Source organism: Acanthopagrus latus, chromosome 7 (assembly GCF_904848185.1).
Source record: "Acanthopagrus latus isolate v.2019 chromosome 7, fAcaLat1.1, whole genome shotgun sequence".
Classification (NCBI taxonomy): domain Eukaryota; kingdom Metazoa; phylum Chordata; class Actinopteri; order Spariformes; family Sparidae; genus Acanthopagrus; species Acanthopagrus latus.
In genome coordinates this window covers 22,954,868-22,980,716 of record NC_051045.1, presented here as the reverse complement: position 1 = coordinate 22,980,716, position 25,849 = coordinate 22,954,868, and the positions used below count along the sequence as shown (strand labels likewise).

At 39.7% G+C, this 25,849-nt stretch overlaps 1 protein-coding gene across 5 annotated transcripts; it reads right to left on the bottom strand.

The window, feature by feature from the left end:
• Nucleotides 1-360: 360 nt before the first annotated feature.
• Nucleotides 361-24,795, bottom strand: trim33 (tripartite motif containing 33). Of its 5 annotated transcripts, none has more exons than XM_037104119.1 (21): nt 24,171-24,795; nt 17,950-18,068; nt 17,045-17,204; nt 16,550-16,682; nt 15,247-15,363; nt 15,041-15,155; nt 14,254-14,400; nt 13,632-13,749; nt 13,039-13,331; nt 11,524-11,718; nt 10,440-10,496; nt 9,986-10,186; nt 9,572-9,704; nt 8,678-8,741; nt 7,144-7,288; nt 6,609-7,021; nt 6,353-6,464; nt 6,197-6,271; nt 4,270-4,422; nt 2,221-2,271; nt 361-1,137 (listed from the first exon to the last, which is right to left on the bottom strand). In XM_037104119.1, exons 1-21 carry the CDS (start codon nt 24,748-24,750, stop codon nt 913-915), a joined length of 3,606 nt encoding a protein of 1,201 aa, XP_036960014.1. In that variant the 5' UTR covers nt 24,751-24,795; the 3' UTR covers nt 361-912. The 5 variants fall into 5 exon arrangements, with proteins under 5 accessions (XP_036960014.1, XP_036960013.1, XP_036960016.1 ...); XM_037104118.1 differs by having other exon boundaries at nt 7,144-7,294; nt 24,171-24,794; XM_037104121.1 differs by lacking the exon at nt 2,221-2,271 and having other exon boundaries at nt 7,144-7,294; nt 24,171-24,794.
• Nucleotides 24,796-25,849: the final 1,054 nt, after the last annotated feature.

Sequence of the window (25,849 nt, the reverse complement as noted above, 5' to 3'; positions counted from 1 at the left end):
ACCTTATTTGTCAATTGTATAGTAAAATTAGTTGAGAGTACTGTCTGCCAGCAATTTTATACTGCCAATGTTCATCTTTGGACAATTTCTCATGTCACAGTAGGAAAAGCACAGGTTTAAATAATAATATTTTTATTTCTGTGAAGGGGTGTAGTTGCAAACACACCACAAATGTGTTTCCATCCACCTCCACTATGAGGGAGTTTTCAAAACAGGCATCATGATAAATGAAACTAAAATTATTAACATGGCTAAATACCAACACATGTTTTTGTTGTTGATTTTGGTCATTTATGTGAACTGCTTCTTAGGCTGCTCTCTGGCCACCCCACACCACACCTCACCACATGACACATTTTCTTTGATATATTTCAAGAACAGGTTTTATTGATGACGCACCCAAACATCTATACTGTAGGAATACCTTCAGTGGGCTAGATTCTCTTATTTACATAACGTTTCCACAAAGTCATACAAATACTTGGTAGGTTTCATGTCAAAGTATAGATATAATACATTGAGAACTGGGAACAGTGAATTTAAATGTTTTGTAAAGCAACTGTCACAACAAATCTACAAATGAAAATGTATGATAGAAAAGAAGGGACCAACCGTTAAACTCGTTAAACTACTGCAAAACAAGTCCTACTTCAAACTCTGTACAAACGAGTTCTTGAGTGTCCATGAAATCAGAAGGAAATGCAGCTCTTTTATGTTTCTGTCCTCAAGACTTCTGATAAAGGCAGATGTCTAATGTAGTTGACAGTAATTCTTTCAAAGGCAAGGATGAGATAAAACAAGCAGTTTGTACAGCGAATCTCGTCCTTTCTGTTTGCTGTCTCAAACAAAAGAGAAGTGTGGGATGTGAGGAAGACAGTTCTTCACTTCTCTTGTCTCTTTTGAGGGTGGTTCTCACTTGATGTGGAGCACTTTGTCCTCTGTTTTTAATCGTTTGCGCCTGGGCTGTATGAAGTCGTCCTCAGAGTCGTCTGTGTCATCGTCCTCCTTTTCGTTTGTCTCTGTTGTCTCCTCGGGTTCAGGCGTTTCAGGGAAGCTCTGCCCAGGGAAAATATTCTGCAACTTCTCCTCAAAGTACATGCTCACTGCCTCGCCGGATATCGCCATCTCCGATCCCGCCTGCGGAAAAGAGGAGGAGGAAGAGAAGATGGGAGAGGAGGAGAATGAAGAGTGACATGGAGGAAGCGGGTGTGAGAATACCATTGAGCAGGAGGGATGAATAGGTTGAGGTAGAGAGGAGGAAGAGGAGAATGAGGAGACAAATTAGATCTGGTTAACACTCCTGGTGGCAGGGTGGCCCTGGCTAAACCTTGCTGCAGAGATATCCTGCCTCCCTGTCCCACTGTGGCTCCATGAAGCATTTCCAAAACTCACAGATATGTTTCAACATTTCAAAAAGGCTGGCTTTAAATTCTTTTTTTTCCAGGTTGAATGATGTTCAATGGATCATCCAGCAGCGTTTAAATCATCAACGTTATTAGAACCCTTTAATGCCAGTTAGACCAAAGTTAACATTAAAAACATTCATTTTTTTAAACCACTAACAGAAAAAAAAAAAATTCTGTAGAAGTTACATGAAAAGTTAAGCCTTATTGCTATCCAACATCGCCTGATCCAGCTACAGTGGATGAAGTCCTAACCCAGGGGTTCAATCACATAAGGGAAAGATTGTGATGTCACAGTCAGTGCATCCTTGGTTTCAGAACGCTGAGGAAACCAAAATCCATCCTAGATGAACCATTCACGTGGTCACACCCTGAAAAGAGAAGTTCCTACCCTGTGTACTGTCTCACATCTACATAGCTGACCAATCACGGCATGACATGGAAGTGTATGTCTCGATTGCTGGTTTCGCAAAGTCACAGAACTGGCTGGAAACAGCACCTCCAAGCAATTCTGACAGAAAAAAATACAAGAGCTCCAACATAAATTTAACCAAATATTAACACATTCAGACATCTTTAGACACTACTAGGACCTCCATGCACCCTGCAAACTGTCACACTTTATCACCTTTCATTACAATAAAATAGGAAGAATGTAACCTTTTTTTTCAGCCTTTAATGTATAAATGTTATAGTTTGAAACTCTACAACTGCCCAAGTCTTCTTCTCATGATTCTCTGAGGTGAAGGGCGAAAACATTTCTTGGAGCGTCAGTGGGAGGGGACAGGACATGTGTGCTCTACTTGAAACATCTTACCTGTGTATTAATCTTTTTCTCCTCATCATAAACCTGGATTATTCGAGACATCTAAAGAGGGGCAATAACATTACAACAAACACACACAGTGAAGCAGCAGGGGGAAGAAAAGAGTTCACAGCAGCACAGGCAGGTTAGAGAACAGATCAGAAATCTGTTTACAGCCTACTGTGCTCAGGTCTACAAGGTACGCAACACTAAGTACTGCAGAAATTAACAGCAAGTCAGGTCTGCACAAGTCTGAGGTCTTCTTAAGTCCAACTAGTCAAATAGATGACAAGAAACTAATGATAACTGTTTTAATAATCTCAAATTCAGTTTGGGGGTACATACAATATATATTTTTTTTACATATACACATTTAGTTTTTTAACCAAATGCTAGCTCTCAAACAGGCTCTGTATACTGAGAGATTTAGTCAAGAATGTAGTCTTAATAATGTAATCACAGGAACGGATAAGTCATAGATTATGTAACTGTAGCTGACTGAACATAGTTTATTCTTGAAGTAGGAATGCTATCAGCATTATCAAAGCCCTCAATTAACCAGTGCTTTAAGTCCGGTTGTTCTCCACAGCTCTTCATCTTAACTTCTGATAGCTCTGAAAGGCAAATTTTTCCTGGCAAGGACAGCATTAAACAGGACGGCCCTTCTTAGTTAACATGTTTCATTTTGTCAGTACAAGGTAATCTGAACTTTTTCTAATTTTCACACTTATACAAATGGCTTAGATACATACCAGAAATACCCTACCCCACCTAGACTAACTAATTGCACAACAGATAGAACCAAAGCTGCTCCAAATGTCTGAAGAAACATATAAAGGCAGTTTCTGTCATTAAAGTGAAAATAATTCTTTAATCATACAAATTCAATTTTTTTTGTAATTAGATTTGTTTGATTGGAAGATTAAACAATAAAAAGAGCTTTAATCCATCTTCAGTCTAGCCCTTTATTTTTGTTGCCATGGGTAATTACACTCTGAACAAGGACTTCCTTCTAGTCTCATTAATTTAGCAAAGGGATCTTGAGTAATCTAATTACATTACATTGATGATGTCTTTCTGCTCTATATCGTTAAGTTGTTTAAACTAAAAAGACACAATGTGTCTCAAACATTAACATCCTTCCCAAGTTAGATCCGGGCTTGCTGTTAATTTTGAACATTATAAGAACATTATATATATGGTGAGGTTGTCCCGCAAGGCTCAGAGCCTTTATGATCGCCATGAGCCAATGGTGATGACTCCAGGCAGTCTGGCCCCAGACACTGTTCATTTCTTGATGAAACAGAAGCTCCCTCGTGTGGTTGGAAGATACAATACATGATGATATACACTGGACTTTATAGCAGACCCATATCAAGCAAGACTGTGTTCCAATACACGCAGAGGGTGCATGGTATCATAAGTTATTGAACTGACACCCACACCAGCATCCACATGTAAAGAATCTAAGGAAATAAATACATCCAATATACATTAAAATATCATCCCCCATAAGAATAAACTTAAAGATGATGTGAAATATGAAAGAATTCAGTGAACACTGTCATCCATTAAAACCTAAACTTGTGATTCACCAGTGGGATTCAGACAGTGTTAACAGGATTCAAACAGTGCTCCTGCAGCCAGAATTGAGTTAAAGCAAAGATGCCTTTACACTCTGTCCTTCAACAGGCAATGTTAGTAGGTGGATAAAACTGGACACACTCTGCAGGCTGTAAGCACGACTTCATTTACTAATGACTCTGTCTTCACACAAGGTTGGAGTAATATATTTGTTTGCACTGGCCTTATCAAAGTGATGTTGTATCAAACACTGACACATGGACACTATTTAATCTGTTTTTTTCATTGTTTACTTTCATTTCTGCAAATGACTCATTATTAGTGATTTAGTATAGCATGTAAATAGTCAAACGATTATATCTAAGCTATATCATTAGCTGGTAGCAATTTAAACTTCAACTCAGGTCATCCTGTCTGCATGCACACACACAAGCAGATGCCATTTCCCAAAGCAGGCTCAAGACTCATGCTGCTCACCTCATTGTACTTGGCACAGTTTTTAAAGATCAGGCGCATGTCGGACACAAAATCCTGGACAGACTGGTAGTACTGGGAGCTCCGTAACTGCAGCCTCTTCTTCACCCTCTTCAGGTCCATGGGCTGCTTGATAATCTTGTAGTAGTTCGGCACCTGGTTGAAAAAAGTGGGTCAGACAATTGCAACAATATGGCTTTGGGGATAGATGATTTCTTTACCAATGGGGGTGTTAATTTGCTGTACCACGGATGCATATATATTAGTTCTAGCAGGGAATCTAGTGATTTCACAAACAGGTGGTGACTGGTCTGATCAAAATGCACTGCACCGTCTATATTTATGGCCTTTATTGGATAGCTTTACAGTAGAGACAGCCAGGAACTGTGGCGCAAGTACAGGAAAGCATGCAAGAAAGCCCACACCCAAGACGAGAGGTACACACTGCTAAACGACGAGGTTTCAACCAATTTTTTTTTAAGAAGAGAACTTATGTCAGTCAGTGTTTCCAAAAGCCCAAGATGACATTCTCAATATTTACTCTAGAGGGGAAACAAGACAAGAAAATTTTAGGATTTAAGAGGCCGGAAACAGTAGCCACTTTCACAGAGGAGAAGATGCATTTATGCCGCAGCGGCGGTTCGCCAGTTCTCCACCGATGGTGATTCACAAGGGCCAAGCATCTCCGCCTTAAAGACGAACCGCCGCAAATTCACAAACAAAACCGCCGTTATGGCTCCTAAAGATCACGATGAGGACATTGGTGTGTTTTCAAGGTGTTTCCCAAGTGTCTCCCTTGTCAATCAAAACCCACAGACACTTTATAATCATATGGATGCTGATATAATGTGTAGTGATTGAGATCTTGACCCACAAAACATCGTTGAAAGTGACAAAGTTACATTTTTTGTGCTAAATTACATAATTAAATAAGCTCCATCAGTAAACAGGACCTGTCTGACTCACTCATGTGGACGGAGGCTGTTTTTTCGGGCAGAAATGTGACGAAGGGTTGGGAGGACGACAGAAGGACAGACGCTTCTCCATGTATATCTGCAGTATTTTTTTTTTTCCACATAAGTTGCCAAAGACAGTTACAGTTACTATGTTACTTTTGTTTGGTCATGTAACGTTGCTCTGTGGGACATTTCTCTTTATTAAGTTGAGTGAGGGAGCTGTGGTCATCAGACTGTCCGATCGACACACCCTCGATACACGCAGCAGGCTTGTCCATTCACACTGGTTCAGTTTGCCTGAGCAAAATTTCACCCCACACCGCATCCATGAGATTCACACTGAGACAGAGGCAGGAAATTGGCACAGGATCTAAACCCCACTGCTGTTTGGGCCTGCATTCACACGACAGTGTGAATGGGGCTAGAAAATGTTTTTTTAATCACTCGAACTTACCAAGTATCAAAATTGTTGGTGAGTAATGTAATAGTTGATGACTAATTAGCCTTAAAATATTGTGTGAATTCATAAAATAATGAACTTGACTAATCAACAAACAAATCAGTTATTGACCACAGGGGGAAAAAATGATATAGTACAGCATGCAATAAAATAAAACACATTTCCAGCACACAGGATATAAAACATCTGCCAGGTATTTTCAGGGCATTTTTTAAATTATCCTGGTGTGCAAAAGACTAAACGCATTTGGAATTCTATCTAAAGTGCAGCTGATTCCATAATTAAGTAAACGTGTATTTATTTGTGGAAACCAAGTGTACTTTAAACATCTTTGTTTCAGAACAGCGACAAAGACGAGTGTAAATGTGGACTGAAAAAAGCAGGAGGAGAAATTATATTTGTCACCGCATGAAATGGAAGGAAAAGACAAGACAGAGGATACATGACGGGGGCCATCAGGTAGTGGAAATGAGAGATCTGTGTGTGTTTGTGTGTGGCATGTAGAGCTACTTACAGAGCTAGGAACAGGTTTCCGGAAACCCACGCTGAGCTCATGACAGAAGATGTTAAGCAGGAGCCGTTCACATCTCTGCAGAGAGAGAAGGAGAGAGAATCAGCTGTCTCGTTCTCATCATGAAAAGGCCGTTGAGCGTGCAGTGGCTGTACTGACCCTTTGGTCCTCAGGACTCAAGCTCTGCTCTCCAGTGATCTTCCGGCTGTCTTCGCAGTACTCCAACTCAGGGCTGTTAAGACTCCGGCAAAATGTGCAGAGAAAGTCACCCCTGAGATGAAAAGGTAATGAAGTCACAGTTGTCAAATTCTCATAAAGTTGGAAATGCCCTGGCTGTGTCCAACTGTGGTTAAACTGTAGTCATAAAGATATATCACCAGAACAGAAAAATAAATCACCTTTATTGATCACTTACTTTGGTAAGATTTTTATGGTGGGTACATGGCATTTCATGTGGAACACTTTGGGACAGTGGTCACAGCACAGCAGGTCACCACCGTTGATACAGACAGCACACCAGTCTTCATTGGGATCGTCTTCTTTCCCACCAGAGTTGTCTGTTCCAGCTGTCTGCCCCCCTTTGGTTTCTGTCCCCTTGTCCAAGTTTCCATTCGTGAGCGAAGTTCCAGCCGTGCTGCTGCTGTTTTCGGCAGATAACGAGGTAGTGGAGGTCATAGTGGTAGTGGAAGGAGAGGAGCCATTTAGTCCAGAACAAGGGGTCTCAGACTGGGGTTCTGTTTTGATGCGCTCCCCTAAAGCCTTGAGAGCATCTTGGCCTGTAGATATGGCTCCCAACACAGGGAGGGGGCTGTTCTCTGGGCTGCTCATCTGGAAGAAAATGCACACATAACCACTTTAAGACGGTATGATAATCTGTGACTTTGACCTTAACACATTTACAATCACTTGAGCTTCTTTTAAAACGAACTGATGAAGAACAGTATTCATACCATGCATGCACTCCTGGCATCTTTGCCCCGCTCCGTCTTCATAGAAGAGGCTGGGCAGCTGTAGCTGTCTTCTGTGCCAGGCTCCTGCTTCACCCTCACCTGCTCCACTGTAGCTCCACCTCCTGTCCCCGCCCTTCCTGCAGAGCTACAGCTTAAACACACAATAACAAACCATAGAGAATTCATTAATGCAACTGCAAACTAATTAATAATATCAAAAAGATCTTACTACTAATTATGACTCAAATCATTTTGTCCACTTAGACTATACAGGGATCATAAGATAGAGACTTTATTTGTCATTGTACAAAATACAACAGTAACTTCTGTGACTTGATTTTTAATCTACTTCATAAGAAATTGAGACACAATATCTGTCTAATGACCGACCGACCCACATCTCTTGTATCTTTCAACAGATATCCCACCCCTAGTTTCAATTTGAGAGCATCTTGGCAAAGATTTGCATTATGTATTGGTGGGTTTGGTTATGGAAGCAAAACATACAGGATTTTTGAGTGAATGTTTTGTAATGTGGTACCCAATGTATTTAAAACCTTTTCCAGCCCACTCTTTGAACAAACCTATGCTTTTGTCTTTCATTCTCATTAAAGCCACACGATACATTGTTTGAGTATCGTCATGGCAATGTACATGTGCGGAACAGTCATATCACAGCCTGCCATGTAGGAGGCAAGTGAACTCATCTAATTTCATGGTACCTGACACACACTGTGCATGCAGACTCTGCATGCGCAGCAATCCACCAATCATATTAGTTCTTAATCAGTGTGCTGAAGCAGACCAGGCCCCTGCACATGGAGTGAGTTGCTGGTAACAACATTGAAAAATGAGCAACAGAGAAAATTGCAGAAAAACGAATACTTGGTGCCAAAAAGAAAAGCAACGTCAGTTATCTGTAATTATTTCGGCTACAAGAAGGATGATATTGACCAAACACGTGTTCTGCGTCGACAGTGCCTTGCATCTGTTGCCACAAGGAGAGGTAACAACTAATTTGTTTGACCATTTACGTTGGTACAACACAGCTCAGTAAGAGGTAGGATGTGTGCAGGTTAATTGTCCATAAGATAGCATCAATGCAGCATAACATAAAGTGCTATTCAGGTCATCTGATGAAATTTTTTCATATCGCAATATATATTGCAGAGTTAAAAAAAACTGTCCATTTTTTTCCAACATCGTGCAGCCCTCACTCTCAAACACATAAGTTGTCATAATTGTGGTTTTAATGCTGAGAGAGACAAAATGCTCTGCAAGATCAAATTAAACCATTCACCATTATTGGAGTTTAGAATTAACCTCAAATGAATACTTTTTTAGAAACTGAGAATTCAACCATCAAACACTCAAAATCTACCAATGTTTCTATTACACTAGCAAATTCAGCCATTTTTATCTGTAACATGCAGCTACATTTACCCAACTCATAACAAATTAAAGATTTGGTTAGTTGATTTTCTAGAAATGTTTACAGGACATTTGCTTTTCAAACCGCTTGGGATCATCATACCTGCCTCTGCTGCCTGTGCTGGATGTGCTAGAAGGTCGTGCTGGTGTGTGTGCATTCGACAGACCTGCAGATAGATAAGAGACAGGAAAGAGGTGATGAAACAACAGTGATTACTACTTATTGTGCAAGTACACGACAATTTCATTTCTCCTATAGGAAGGAGATACAAGATATAATAAAAGGGGAGGGCAACATCGCAATATTTAACACTAAATCATTTTATATCATAATAATGACAATCATATTATGGTAATTTTCTGCTTACAGAATTCTCACTTTTGTGGCTAGTCCCTAATTACATACAGTCATGGTCAAAGGTTTACATACACTTGTAAATAACATGTATGGATATCATGGCAGTCTCGAGTTCCATAGATTTCAACAACTCATTCCTCTGTGATGGAATGAGTGGAATACATACTACTTTGTCAAGGAATAATGAATTTATGAAAGGGCTTCTGAAAATGTGACTAAATCTGCTGGATCAAAAATATACTTACAGGAATTCTAATATTTGGTTAAATGTCCCTTTGTTATTTTCACCTACAATGGGTGCTTTTAATAGCCATCCACAAGTTTCTGGGAGTCCTCTTACTGAATTTTTACCCATTCCTCTTGGCAGAATTGGTGAAGTTCAAATAAATCTGTTCGCTTCTGGGCATGGACTTGTTTCCTCATCTCATTCGACATGCTCTTGATCGGGAACAAGTCAGGGCTTGGGAAAGGCCATTCAGAATCCTCAATTTTAGCCTGATTTAAGCCCCTTACTTTACCACTTACAATGTTCTCCTTTACAAGTGTAGGTAAACTTTTGACTACGACTGTATGTACCAGTAGTACTGCTCAAAGTTCTCATATATGTGAATGAGAGTGCCTCTTCCTGAACAAGAGTACCTGAAGATCCAGAAGAGTGTGTTGACAGTCCAGGTGAGGGGTTCATCTCCACTGAGCCGAGCTGATGCTGCGTACTAGCTGTGATGTAACGAGACAGAAGGTGCCCAAGGTTGCTGGAACCTGCATCCTCCAGCTAATGATGCCAGAAATTTATGTTACTCAAGAGCTCAATGAATTTGAGAAAATAAACATGTTTTTGCCAGAGTTAAATTTGTCTAGTCCTGCATCACACCATACTTTGTAGCTGTATTTCTCCATATGCTGCCTGGTCAAACATGTATATAATTTTATTTCTAATTTTCATTTAAATTCAAAATGATATTTTGGCTGGCAAAAATCTAAAAACGGCAGGTGAAAAGAAAGAATATGTTATGGATCTAACCCTGGTTGACTCAAAGAAAAATAGTTGGGCACCTGAATGGGTGGGATCTCCGGTAGACAGGGCAGGTTTTCAGGATTGGTGACAGAGGGGATGAGTTCGATGGGACCTATGATGGGGCTGGCGGGGCTGCGGTGAGCGTGGGCACCAGCCATACTGGCACTGGTAGGACTCGTGGGGTTAGCATTATGTAGGGATGCCACTGGAAAAGGGCCTGCATGTCCCGGGTTGGAATGCTGCACAGAAAAAGAGAGGGGGGGGGGGGGGTTGGAGGACATAGGAAGGAGGGGACGAAGGACAATGACAGGAAAGAAGGGGAAAAGGGAGGGAAAGAAAGGAGGGAGGACGGAAACAATGATCACGGTCATTCACGCAGTTTTATTGAATATACTTTGTGGCAAAAACAACATGGTTCCATGATCATGCATTTTGGGTGACAACACATGCTGCACAAGACACAAATGACAAAGTAGGAAAAAGGTGCCAAACCCCTGATTGTAGTAAGAAACGAAACCTTTGGTGGCTCATCTCAGATTCTATAGACATCTGGACACAAAGAAAAAGGAGCTGGGTATAGTGGGGGTTCCTCTTACCTAGTCTCACATGCAGGCAGTGTACATTTTATGCTGTACATGTTATTTGACTTGAGCAAATAATCAGATGTATATGTATAGATACATTAACTAAAGCAGTGTGAATTTAATGAGGAAACAGTACATTTGCACCGTGCTAAGGAAACCATGTAAAAAACTTTTTTGATTGAACAACTCTGTTTGTTTCTCTGTAAATCTCAATCAATAAGCCATTTGTTTCCATGAAATAATGCTAAAGAATACATTTTTATGTTTGAAATTCCATTTTTACTGCAAAAATCAAACATGGATGTATTGTTTTCAGTACACTTTCAAGAACACTGAAACTGAATTAAAAATGGACATAACATTTTAATTTCAATTTAATTTTGACAGATAAAATGTAAGTTATAGGTTCTCTGTGAAGTTTTAGACCTCAAGTAGAGCCATGAATCTGTTTTTCCTCACAGTGTTTCCCCATTTGTTTAACTTGTATATGTGCATTAGTCATGTCAACAGGGTCACTCTGTTCCAGTGATCTACGGGTGGTGGTAACAAGCCAAGATAAGATGTAATCTGACAACTAAAACGCGGGACAAAGGGCTGCAAGCTAGTAAACATAGATGTAAACAATGCTGGACTTGGAATATTTTACAAAATCCCACTTCTATGTCCATTGGTGTTCCCATTTATTGTTTTGCATTAGATGCATTGGATAAAAAAAGGATGTAAACAAACAACATACTGCATATACTGTATATAATCTCTGAGGCAGGCTGTTAGGCTCTGTGTGGAGTCATCCTGTGTCACTATAGAAATTGCTATTATGGTAAGACTGATATTTTGGGTTAAACAATTAGTCACATTTGCAAAGCAATTTCAGTTAATCCAACATTAACAGCAACAAATGTGTTAGATGAAATTTGGGTATTTGGTGTACATTAGTGTTTTGTCTGTTTGTTGTTTTCCATGCGGTGAAACCGGAGCATGTTTGTACTGACCTGTCTCTGTAGCTGAGGCTGCATCATGGGGGGATACTGCTGGCCGTTATGTCTCGGCTGAGCCGTGGGCATTCTGCCCTGTGGTGGACCTGGGAGACGCATATGGTGGGAGGAAGGGTACATGGGGGGACCTGGCCCACCATTGATGCCCCCAGGCCCTCTTGGTAACTGCTGCATACTGATGAGCCTTGGAGGCTGTCAAAAAAAAAAAAAAGAAAATCACACAAATACATAGACTACATGAAAATGTGATCATTGGGTACACTCATTCATGGAAATTCAAGCAAACAGCAGACCATTTTCAGGGTAATGCAAATATAGGAGCAACACATATTACTGCTGACATGAAAAGTAGATTTATGGATTCACTGATGTACAGAAAACAACCATTGACTTTAATCATCAAATCATCACTTCAGGTGTTTATCCTTGAGTAGTATCAAATTTTCACTGGTTGCAGCTTCTCAAATGCTATGATTCACTTTCCACCGCTTTATGATTCCCCCTGTTTTAACAACACTAAATCGAATAGTTTGTATCTACTTCTCGAAGTGATCTCAACAGACCATTATGGGTTCTTGTCTTTTATTACGGCCATTAAACATTTTAAAGACCAAAATAAAAAGAAAAGAAAGCGAGGTAATGAATTCATTACATTTTCATTTACGTGCAGAATAAAAATCAACTTCTAGAGACTTCAACTCTTGCTTGAGATAGGTAAATTGTCTTTAAGTTTCAATTATCCTTTTGACACCACCCAGGTTTGATTACTTGTTGCATGCAATGCTATTTTACTGCTGGTTCTTAAATTTTGAATAGTAAGGTGTTCCTTCAACAAACCACTGCTAACTTTTCTCTCAATGTATAAAAAGTCCAAGCAAAAATAAAGGAAAGTACCCATTTACTGTATCTTGATCGGGTTCAAACTCTCTGCAAGTTGATTTCCTGGTGTATTGTAATTAATTGTAACAGATTCTGAAGGTATGAGCTCAATCCAAAAAAGTATGCTGAAAATAATCATCAACAACATTGAGTGAGTAGTTTCTAGTTAATAGCCTGAAAAATGCTGATATTTGCTGATGTATGCTGATGATACCAGTGAAAAACACTAGCACCGTCTAAGAGGAAAAACTGAGAAAGAACCCTTTGAAAAAGATCTTCAAAGATCTTCTATTTTAGCCAATGTCCCACATGTTGTTGTTTTTATTTTTTTTTTTATCTTGGATTAAGTTTCATCACTAAATCCCTTCAGATGGCTCCATTATGAATAATCCTGATCTCGTATAGACAGACTTTGATAATGCTCTCAACGGTCTGGACAGAATCTTAGCCAAAACTACATATACTGATAAAAAAAATGTTTTTTACATTGGAAAACAAAACATTGGGAGATTTTGCTTATCCAATCTGGTGCACCAAGAAGTCAGTATATTTGGACAAGTCACGCAAGCAAACAATGAGCAAATTTCCATTCTATTCCACAGAGGTACATTGATTGGTGAATGTTTTCTGTACCTGCTGCTGAACCAGAGGTGGGCCTGCCTGTCTCGGGTGCTGCTGGGACATTTGGGAGGCAATGCGCATCTGTTGCTGGATCTGCTGTTGGTGCTGCTGCTGTTGTTGTTGTTGATGCTGCTGCTTCTGCTGTGCATATGCCGCCTGCTGCATGTGCTGCAGACGAAGCTGTGCCAGGTTGATCTGTCCTTGGTGTTTGCCTGGGTGGCCTTGGCCTGTTGGAATGGGCGGGCCTCCTACCATCATATTGGGTGGTTGTGCAGGAGGAGGTGGCTTCTCAATTACCAAATTACCTACAGTTAGTGGAAGAAAGACAACACCAAGAACAATTTAAAAGGAGTGTACCTGCTCTAGACAATTCCTTTGATTAATACATGCAGCAGTTTGATCATTTGATCAATTGCTCACTGCTTCATTTTCATGATGTTTTTGGTTATTATCCAGCAAAGCAAGCCTCTATCTAAACTTAAGGGCAAATTATGATGGTTCTCAGTTATAAGCTTGATTAGAATAAATCAATAAGAAACCCAAAGTCAATATTTAAAAGAGCTTAATGATTGATGAGAGATACTAAGGAAAAAGGCCTCTCTCACCTAGATTCACCACGTTTTTGGCCCAGAATGTGGGATCACAGAAGAAGCGCACAACTCCGTTAGCCTGGGGCGCTGGCTCCAGTCGAGCTTTGAAGAGCTGGCGAAGCTGGAACAGGATCTACATGCACACAGAATAAGCCTGGCTATCTCGGAGAAACAAATAGTTCATTTGTCAACATGCCATTTGGGCGCATTACCCCACAACCCCACATTAAGTTATCTAAATTATCTAATTTGCTGATGGTCTTGTGGTTAGTAGTCAAATCCACGTGGCAAAAATGTCCCATGTTGAGCCCAAAAGAAAAAAAAATCATTAACATAATGTGGGGGCAAAAAGGCTGGTTCTGCAAGTTTACTAACAGACAGTAGAATGGGCTGAGCCATTAGTGTACTCTTAATAAAATCACATGTTCCTAAACTTCTGCTAATACAGTATGAGCATCTGAGTTTACATCTTAAATATTCAAATACAGAATTTAACACAAAAACTGGTGACAAGTCCCAGGTGCAGTAAAACTACTGGATCCAACCAAAGTTGAACGCAATGCTTTGTCATGATCACACACAATGTAGGATTTAGCCTCTTAAACTACTGAAAGTCTGGTGCCCAAGAGAAACATACCAGCCTCTTGCTGTAGAGTAGCGCCGTGCTGCTCCCAGTAGTGATGGCCCAGGAGCAGAAGCTGAGCACATGGTGGATCTGTTGGGCCAGCAGGGTGGTATCTTTGTGCTGAGCCATAAGCCTCATAGTGCGCTCTTTGGTCACACTCTGGACAGAAAGTGAGATTAATCTGGTTAAATGAAAGAGCCTTGCCCAAGCCATATTGCTTGCAAAGCTACTATAAAGATGTAAGCGTATGCGTGGAGATCAATCAGATGATTAGATGTCATTAGATTAAAATTTAATGATCCCTATGGGGGGCTGTGGGTTATTACAGCACTCCAGAACAAACTCAGCACAGACAAACAATTAAATAAATCACAGCACAACTAATGGAGAGGTAGTCAAGTTTGATAGAATCTAATATGCAACAAACTGGATTCAGTGATGGAACCAAGTGAAGAAAAACAAAATTCAAAGATCTAAGTTGTGATAAAGCAGGCGGATAAAATTCAAAATTCTTTTTAATTCATCGGATCGGATTTACTAAATGTTTTGGAATATTAAGTAAACAGAATCAGAAAATCAAGATATATTCACAATCTATCATTTAATTAGAAGGCTGACACACATTAAAAATGTCTTGTTGGATGTTTCATACATTTGTCTGTGCATTCTAGACACATAATCTACAAAAAAGCTTTTTGCAATTATCAATAATAATTAAGGTAGTGATTATTTGTTTAGATGACTTTGTAGCACCTCGTGAAGCACTAAATCAAAGTGCTTTTTATTAATATTCTCTTACCTCCAACTGCTGCAGCAGGGATTTGCCCTTCTTGTTGATCTCATTAATTAGAGTAAATACTGCAATTTTAATCTCGTGCTCCACCTTCTTATGTGTCTCATTCAGCTCTTTTATCCTGTATGAAAAACATACAAAAAAGTTATAAACTATGTGTTAACATATAGTGAGTAGCCTTGGAGAGGAAGTTGATGATGAAAAACCCGCACCTGCTTTGCACCTGAGTGACAGAGTAATGGACGTAGTTCTTCTTTTCCTGAAGTTTGTTCACGCCGGTCTCAATGATGCCTTTCTGGTTCTGGAAAGCCTCCTCCAGGAACTGGTACCTGCCAAATCAAGAGTCACTCTAACAGTCATCAACAACTTTCAATGAACTGAATGAACATGATTTTACTAACTGTGTTAAAAACGAGAACTGGGGTCAAAAAATACATTCGGCCTCTAGGGGTAAAATGTCATCAGAAGTTCAAAATGATCCAAAAAGAAGTGCTCCTGTCAACTGGGAATGTTCGCACTTTAATCATTAGTGCAAAGTATTAATTTTCTGTTCTTCTAAGCGGAGCTTCCATTCATCAAAATCAATCCCAGATTAGCTGACTAAAATGAAAAAAACAGCAGGGCTCCAGATTCAAATCACAAGGATTTCAAACCACTGATTTCATCTACCAATTGCTTTGTTGGAAACCAACCTTACACTCAAGATTTTATATGGTTTTCTAAATATGGAACAGCTAGCTGGATGGTACACCAGCTGATAACTTAGGTCGGCTCCCTGCGTGCCAAATTTGATTTAACACCTTGAGAGAACATTCGAGATATAATTGCAAATGCACTTGTGGACAGTGCTAAAAGATGCTCAGAACAGGGGTGGGAAATCATTTCTTGGACTTTCGCATTGGCTTTTATAGTAGTGAATATGTTGTAGTCTAGCATAGCCTGACCTTTCCAGAGCTTTTATGTTGAATTACTGTAAATGTCACTGAAATATCACAGGGCATATGGGGGAGGAATTGCCTTTCCTGAGATTTTTATTCCTTTTTCCCCATTATGTAGTTAGGTCTTGCTAGCTGGGTTGTCTAAAGCATCTAATCCAAATAAATATATGCTGCTTGACAAAAGTGGGGGGAAAACAATTATATAGCACTATATTGCTAGGCCATTTGTATCCACTACTTTGACTGCCTTTTTATCACTAACACATCTTGAAACTTGGTGGTTGGACTTTCAGAAGAGCTGTTGTGCACAATCAGCAACTGATTTTCATAATTTAGTGAAATGAGCTACAGTAGGAAATCTATCACAAATCTTATGCTGTGCTTTGGGAAATTGACAGCAGTAATGCCAAGTGTATGAAAACAGTAGTTAATGGTCTGAAATATAGTAAACTAATCTACAACCAATACGAAAATTTGAACATAAACATTATAAAATACAAGTACCATACCAGTCATAGAAGGTGACAGGTGACTGAAACAACTAGAAATAGTATGGACGTGTGGTACGATGAGCTACCTATGCTCCTTGTGCTCCAGAAGCTGGCAGTCCCTACAGGTCAAAGTGTCACAGGTCTCACAGTAAAGTTTCAGGGGCTCCTGCTTATGGACGGGACAGAAAACAGGCCTCTGTCCTGACGTACTGACAGACTCTATAGACACACAGGAGAAAAAAATGTCACCGATATTCATCTGTACAAACAGAAACATCTATGAAGGCAAATTAATCATAGAAACCAGGGACAAAACTAAGAGTGTCAAAAATCATTGGCATGAAGAGGAAGTTGTGTCAAAGGCCTAGCAGTTTGTCTGGGTAGAGCCTCAGGATGTATGGTCCCCGAGCAAGAGTTACCATATCAGCAACCAGACTATGCAGCTCTGTTACCATGGCAACACACCAGCAGCAGCAGCACATTCACTGTGCTTCAACTAGGGTTTGTCTTGTTGAGAATTCTGCAGTTTTAGCTTCAGTAAACATCGGTCTGCCCTTCACCGTGGGGGTCAGCCATCTTACCTGAGGCAGCATCAGCATCAGCATCCTCCTTCGTGCGAATCTTGTGGTCCTTAGTAATTTTGACCCTCTGGTGGGCCTCCACACAGGTCTTACACAGCCATTCTCCACACTCCACACAAAAGCCTATGGTTCCTGCGTTGTCTTCACAACTTGTGCACACCTTGAGAAGATAACACCAATATGCATCGGAGAGAGTGTTGGTGCTGCATTACCAGTACTTGTTTAAGGATAATGTATAACACTGGGAAGGTGGGAAGAAAAACATAGAATGAAATGTATAGAAAGCCCAGTTTGGTATATTAAAGCCTAAACTACATGTTGATTGTCATACTAAACAAATTCTAATGTCAATAATTAAACCAAAAGGTAATCCACCATGCGCCATATACATTTGATATTATTATCACTGTGTCTTTAGTCAAAACTATACTCCATAAATGTATTCTATGAATAAGCATTCTTTTTTTAATAAAGGTGTCAGGTATTGCAATCTTTTGAAAAGTGTGGTCTGATAGTGAAACTAACTGAATGGGTTCTCTAAAATCAAGTGGTTCATTGGAAATGTGAACATGATTGTACGATGCAAAAATTGTGTCAAAATAACTGATCAAGAGAGGAATAGTGTGGTTTATTTGGTGGTACTAAAGGAAAGCCAGAGCAATCAAAACAAAACTAATTCTCTGTCATATATTTGGAAAAAGGGATTATACAAAGATTAGTGTTAAATCTGATTCTTAGTTTTTTATGTATGTTATGAACTAAACTAAACTAACATGCATAACTAGATAAACTGGCCTGATTCATGGATAAGACTGCCTTGTCTTCATCACATTAAAAAAATGTAATATGAGAATATCACAATACTTATGTGCAAAATGACCATGAGGCCAACTGTTCTGACATACCTGTGCAGCCTTTTCATCAGACGTGCTGGTGGCTTCTGTGGTATCTTTGACAAAGTAGTTGTCAATAATGTCACTCTGTTTGTAGTCCTGGTGGCACACCGAACAGCGCATAACATTCACTAAAGACAGAGAAGATACAGAAAATAAGGCGGGACTTGATTGAAATGACAATCAAAGGTGAAAGAATGGGTCACAAATTCAAGGCTTAGTGACCTTTCATTGATGGATAATCTTTGAAGAAAACTGAAAACAAAGCCGAACAAGCAGTAAGAATCACGCTTCATCCAAGCTCTTAGGAAGCCCTACCTTCTCACTCCCTTAAGTCTAAGGGAACCTGTTTGCTTAAGTCTAAAGGAATGAGGATTAAAAACAGTCCTTCTTAGGATTTTCCCCGGGTTTTTTAGGATGTTCTTTCATAAGATCTTCCAAAAACCTTTGCAATATTCTGTGAAATGTTCCTGCAAAGCTTGTGTACGATTGAACACGTCAGGAGTCCCCAGGGCAGGCTTCCCCTCCACACACACCAAGCTTGGACGCAGTACTAATATTACTTGGTTTTGGCACGGCAGGGTTTTCCAATTTGCTGCTTGTGAGGGGCAGCCCACCCTTTGGACACCAGACATGTCCTCTCTCTCTCTAGCACAGAGACAGTTTTGACAGCAAAGAGTGGCTCTGGAAGAGAAGTACGAGCCCAGAAGAGAAACCACAACATGGTCAAGGGGAACTGTGAGAGCCAAAGATGTCGGTGTGTGGTGTGTTTACCAGGGGAACTACAGAGGAAAATACCGATCACAATCCCAGGGATTAGCCCAACACTGGCTGTTTGTTGTACAAGCCAACCGCAAGAATGACTGCACATGATACAGCCTCTCCATGCCTGATTCAAACTGTTAACTAGACATAAAACTCATTCCTATACCTAACCATTCCTAAACCTGATCAAGAAAGGACTTAACTGATCACATAAGGGCACCCAGCAGAGTGTTCTTCCTCCCTTCCTTTGGCCTATCCATTTTCGCATCAACCATTAAAAAGGTTTCAGGCAGGCAAAGGGTGGCAAAGAAACAAGACAAAAAGACAAAAGGGCACAGAGCAAAGGAATACACCATTCCAATGTGTTCAGTGAACACATACCAACAGGCGGGTCATATGACATTAAAGAAAAAATCCAAATCAAAAAATAAATGGAAGAACCACTCAAATCTCATGGAGACAGGTGCGTCCTATTTGTCCAGTGGAACACAATTTTGCACTAATTTGCAGTCACTGGGTCTCTTGACATGGATACTAACGAAAAACTGCAACAACTTTCTAATCAAACATTCCTGTGATGTAAATGCATAAACTGAATAGTAGCAGTTAAAATAAGTGTTGCTGCATGAAACAAAATTAGTAGACTTTCACTAGTAGGGGGAGGTCACTACTTGATGCCCTCTCATGAAGCCCACGATTTCAAGAGCAAGGGCTCAGAGGTGATCAAAGTGACATCTTACTGTCAACACTGGGTGACAGATGCCGCTTGATCCAGAAAGTCAGTCTCTTAAATATGCATCCCAAAACTAATTTCACCACGGTTTTTAGAAATGATCTGTCAAGTAACACTGATCAAAAGATTGGCTACTGAGCTTCTAGTATAATATATATACACAATATAATAATTCATCCATGATCTGGATCTTTAAGTGAGATCTTAATGCCTAAAGTGGTGATCTGCTGATGAATGGCACATAAGTTTCTCTTGTCTTTGCCAGAATTATTAAGAAAAGGAGGTGGCCAATACAGGGGCTGTCTGTGTTTGAGTTGGGCAGGTGGGGGAAAGCCATACATAAGAGAGATAATAAGAGGCCTACAGTAGACTTTCTGCCTATTTCCATAATTTCCTTAAGGTAAATTCCTCTTAATAAAAAAATTCTTGGCACCATGGGATACCTCCTGCCCATTAATTTGTGGCTAATTGATTTAGTGCTTGTCTCCAAAAGATTAAATCTTGTCATTCTTGGCAGTTTTATTAGAATATTAAATCACACGGCCAAACAACAAGGACTGATTCCACTTAATCACTTTAGTTTGCTTTAGTTAATGGAATTAGTTGAATTACTGCTATAATCAAACACCCCAACAAATAATTAGTTCAGCACATTACTGTTGCCATTTATTTTCTAAAGTCTAATACTATGCACAAGATTAAACTTCACATAAATTATTTAAATATAGTTAGAATAATAATATCTCAGTCCTCTAGCTGAGGTAAAAACCAGTTTAAGCCAGTTTGAGCCAGACTACACTGGCTTGAGCAGCACACAGCCGGTTTGTGTAAGCTCCAGCTGCATCGGTCCCCCTGTGATTGGCTGTGAGAGCAGCTGGACTGGGACTGTGTTGAGGAATCAACACAACCCCTAAAACCACACACACACACAAACAAATGTGCCACACAGCTGTCACTTTGAACTGGGCCAGTTCATGCTCAGCTATATCTCCTGTGTAGCCCCCCCTCCAAATCAACATCCACAATTAAAACCTTAGTATAAACAGGACTGGGGTTTGTGTTTCACTACATTCATTAGTACAGTCCTCTAGTAAAGAAAATGAGGGCTGAACAAGATTATAAGCATGTTTAAGCCCATGAACAGGTTGATTTGACAGAATACAGATATTACTTTGCCAAACATTAATTTAGTCATTAAGCATGAGGTAGGTACCACTAGTACAACTGACAGACCAGAGCGAGCTGTAACCACAGCTTACAGTGGGATCAAAATAATACTAAATTTCCTCAAAACATAGGAAAAAGAGAAATCCCACAGGACATCAAATATGGTGTGTGTTGAATTCCAATGGAAATCAGCAATTTCAAAATGTAGGTTTGATGAAATCTACTCATACTTATTTAAATTAAAATATGAAATAGAAATTTTGGTCCAGCTGAAAGTGATTTGTATCTTAGTCGTCTTTAGTTATCTTCACATAATATAATATGTTTTACTACAAAGCATCGAGTGATGTCATCTGGAAAACATGACTCATCTAGTTATGAAGTGGGATTGTACAGGTTAATGCATCAGATAAAGCATTGTCCAGACACCTGACAGGATCCTCTGGATATTTTAAGGTCTATAATAGTGAGACGCAAAAACGCAGGGTTAACAAGCTGCTACCACCTATTATACCTGACATTACAAGGGGGAAGTAAAAAGGGAGTGTAAATTCATGAATGAATTAGATTGTAAGGATAGGTAGCAGGGAAGTTGCTTCCAATATCAGCATTTACTCACCTGGCTTTTACATTTCCTCATTTCATGTGTCTATTCACATACTATAACTTCTGATGACTTATTAGCCAGCTTCCCTCTCACCACATAACGAACAGAGTTTAACCTATACTATCAATCAGTAGCCTGAATATGCTTTCAGTCTACTGGGCAGGAATTGCATACTTTGTAAAGCAAAGCCAAGTTAATCAATGCTATACATCTGGTTACTAAGAAACTTTTGGCGGGATTTAACTGCTAAAGTGGATTAGGTGAATTAATAATTTGCTGAAATGTTAGGACATTCACAGACTGAGGAAAGTAGTTTGGAAAGACTGTACCAAATGTTGTATGATTCACTATCATGTATACTAATAATAAATGTTGTAAGACTCCTCTTCAAAACGTTCAGCCCAGGAACGACTGAGTCTTGTAGCAACTGTGAACGAAGGAGCATTTAAAGTGAAAACAGTTTTCCATATCACTTTCAAATTGTAGGGCTGAGTCTTATCATATCAACCATATTGTCTTTGATGAAGTGAAGAAGTCTACATCCAGTTTGCATAAGCTGCAATACTTTTTTATAAAAAGGTAAAACGTGCAACAATCATTACAATCAAGTGCTGTAACGCTACAGAGATGCTGTTGCCAACATTTCTTGTTCTCCACATGTAACAAAACATGTTTTTTTGTAGACCACAAAAATGTCACATGGTTATGATTGTAATACATTTAACTTAGTGTACTTAAGGAAAACTGTGATACAAAAAATATAATTCCCACTCATTGTGAATAAAACGCAAGTGCAGTATCTGTCAAAATAATTGCGAAATGTTTTTTTTCACCACATCATGCAGCCTTACTAAGAAGCAATCCTTTGTGGTGACAGGCAGTGCTGTAAATACAATTCAGACCATGTGATTCTGAAACTTTCCTGCAACCAATACTAATGCAATTCCTGAAAACAGCATTTGGACCATGTGATATTAAAACTCTCCATTGAAACCGAGACTAATAAAATTATATCAAGCTGGGTGGCAGGTACTTTACAGAGGTATAAGTCCACATATGTGGATAAAAACTCGAGAATACAGAGTAATATGAGATCTAAACAAGAGTCATTTGTAAGAGTTTCCCTAGTTGAACTTAAAATGTTACACTTATTTTATGTACACTGCTAGTGCTCTGGTCAGTTCTAGACTGATGTTGTAGTGAATCTAGATATCTGCCAGCATATTATCAGTAAAGGTGTTTTACAAACGTCATCCAATCAAAACAAAGACTCAGGGTTAATTATAAATATCCCTTCAAGAGAGGCTATAAGAGGATGATAATTGATTGAAAAGTCCTCAGTACAAAATGACAGACATACAGTCATCTGTTATATTTGAGGGGAAGTGGAACTCAAAATACCAAAACTATTTTTTCTGTGGTCTAAGTCTGCTCACTCTATGAATGAAGCTCTTGGTACAGCAGTTGAATTGTTGCTGAGTGACTCTAGGGACTCCTGCCAGGTATCTGATAATAAAGCTTCCAAAAAATGTATCATCATAGAGGCTACTTGGCAGAAGGTGAGATTTGTGCATCTTTTAGGCTCAATAAGGTAGCAAACACATGAACAAGTGTGTGTGTGCATTTAAACAGTACTGGATTGTATTGAATCCCACTCACTGAAGAAAAACAAATAACTTATCTTGTAGTTATGACTCAACTTTGTCAGAACATTTTGAGAGAAAAAAAAAATCAGACTTGTGGACCTCATTATTTATGTCAAAGGATGTTGTAATTTCAAGCCGGGTTGTGCTATTAATTCAAATGTAATAAATGACCAAGCCCAATATCCAAATTCCAGAAGTGTGCAATATTTGGTAAAAGTTACAGTTATGACAAAGCAGTATTATAATGAAGTGCTGTAGTGCTGTAGAGAAACCCTGGCATAAAAATCTGGGTTGCAGATGTAAGATAGCATGTTTGTTTGGTACAGACCACAACAAGTTGAGATTTCAGCTGTTTTTCCCAGTTAAAATTAAAATTGAGATGCAAAAATTAACTAAATCACAAACCATGAATCAAATCACAATTATAAGAGCTTTACAAATACCCACAATATGATGTAGCATATCGTGCAGCCCTAATTTCAGGATAAAGATATAATAATTACCAGAGAAGAGATAACAGTATAAACATATTCCAAAGTTGTATTTTGATACATGTCACCTATATAACTTAGCATGTATCCATCTTTAAACATGCTGTTAACATGTACACATGACATCTGAATCTCAAGGAATCCTCTAAGAACGCTTCTTGACATTAACCCTCCTCCTACTCTACTGTGATTACTTGCTTCCGACTATGGAATGGTGCATTATCAACATTGCTTGATCATCATCTGTTCATTTTCATGTAATTAATAGCTTAACCATGAGTGAGAGAATGGCTGGCATGCCAAAAAGCGATTAAAAATCTGTCAGACGAATATTGCTTTACAATTTATTATAGCAGGTCTGTTGCAAATTATTTCGGAACCATCATCGATAGGGCACATGCATATGGTGACTTAACAGTCATTTTCTCAGTTAAAACTCAACTGGTGGTTTTGGTGTCATGTTACTCACTGCCACCTGTTTATTACTGTTGGAGAAGTGATCAACGGTTGGACCATGATGTCCCTAAAGGAGATAGGAGAGTGTATTTCACCACAGATAAACACACACCACCCTCTTCTGTGCAACACAATAGTCTGAAATTCAACTCCCTGGTCGGTAGGCATACGTGTGTTTAGGTGTAGTCATCCCCCTAGCTGTCTCTTAGACTATCTCAGTTTTCACCAAAATGGGAATTGAAGTTTACCCCTTCCTTCAACTATTACCAGCGCGACCGTCTGACAGATAGCAGTTCATCTTATCAAACAACAGAGATGACAGAACAGAGGACTGTTCACAGGTAGCTACTTTCTCGAGAAAAACTCACCTATGTGTGTGTCAGTTTGCCCGTGTGGTCCAGGCACCTGTACACTTATCTGTCTCTCTGGTTGCGGGATACATTTGAGGCAAAACGAATGCAGACAAGGCAGAAGTTTTGGTTCACAGTCTCGGCTCTGAAGACTTTGTTTACACACTGCGCACGTATCCAATAAATTAATGGGAGCAGATACCGGCGTGGCCGCTGGAGCCGTCGGAGGGGGGGACATTTCAGTGGTGAGTCCGCCACCGGTGGCATCCATGGCGGTCGTGGTTTCGGTCACCGTTGGCTCTGCATTGGTGCTGCTGGAGCGAGTCGGACTGACGGCGTTGCTAGTGCTACCTTGGTCTTCCCCTCCCGCAGCCGCGGCAGCGCCGCCGCTGCTAATGTCCCCTCCGTCGCTAGTGGGTGTAGGTTCCTCGGTAACGGTATCACTGGACTGTGTTTCTTCGCCAACCTTTGTATTCTCTTCAATGACTATTACCGCATTTTCGACTTTCGTCTCTGGTGGCTCATTTTCTTGCGCTGAAGGCACTGAGTCCGTATCAGCAGACGGTTCCAAATCCTCCTCGCCTTTGTTATCCGCCATCTTCCTTCCTCTTTGAACCGCTGCACGTCCTGCGTAACTTCTCGAACCAGGAGTGCGTACGTTACGTCATGACGTTGACCAAGAGCCGACTTTGTTTATTTGCTTATTTGCTTGCTCCTATCTATCTATCTATCTATCTATCTATCTATCTATCTATCTATCTATCTATCTATCTATCTATCTATCTACCATAAATGCTATTGACCTACATGTTGTAATTAACAATATAAATTCATCAATTTGTAAAAATAGGATAGATAGATAGATACTATTTAATTGACCAATATTGTGTCACTGTATTGATAATTCCTCATTATAGTGGTGCGAATATACACATTTTCAATATATAATATATTGTAGCAATGTGTATTTTATAGAATTTAAACTTGGCCATGGTCATATATCACAATACATTGCTCCTGCAACTCTTTGTACTTTCCCGACATCACAAGGACAGAAGGAGAGAGAGTGAGGGAGGGTTATGTGTGTAGTCAGCACAGCTGGACTGCATCTGGACTAATTTTTTTTCGTCAGCAAAGTACATCACCTGCTATTAAATTACCCCATTTAAATGTAGTTTGAAATCAAAACTAGTTTAGTACAAAATGAACGGGTGTTTGAATACATCTGCACATCAGCTAAATCAGACTTTTCTGTCAGTTGTGTGAGTTGTAATGGAATTAGTGGCAGAAAAACAGTCCAACAGCTGAGCCCAGTTAAAGAGACTGCTGACAGTGAAAAAAAAAACATTGCAGCCAACCAGAGACACATTAATTAGCATAATGAAAGCTGACTGGTTGAGGAGCTTACAGGCTGGAGTGAATATTGGCCTTGTCCTAAATGGTACCCTGGCACTGTGGTTCTTTGCAGACTCTGCTCTTTTGATGGTGATGTCAACAATGGTGTGGTGAGGTGCATGAGTACTCAAGGATGCATGGGTTTAAAAGGAGTCTTGTGATCTTCTTGACAAAATGTCAAGGGGTTGTTTCCTCTCCTCAGATTACTTTGAAATTTTTAGTACATCTCTGATAGTTACCCTGAAAAGAATGACTGTCAATAGTTATGTGTGCTTCTGCAAGAATACATTATTAAAAGGATG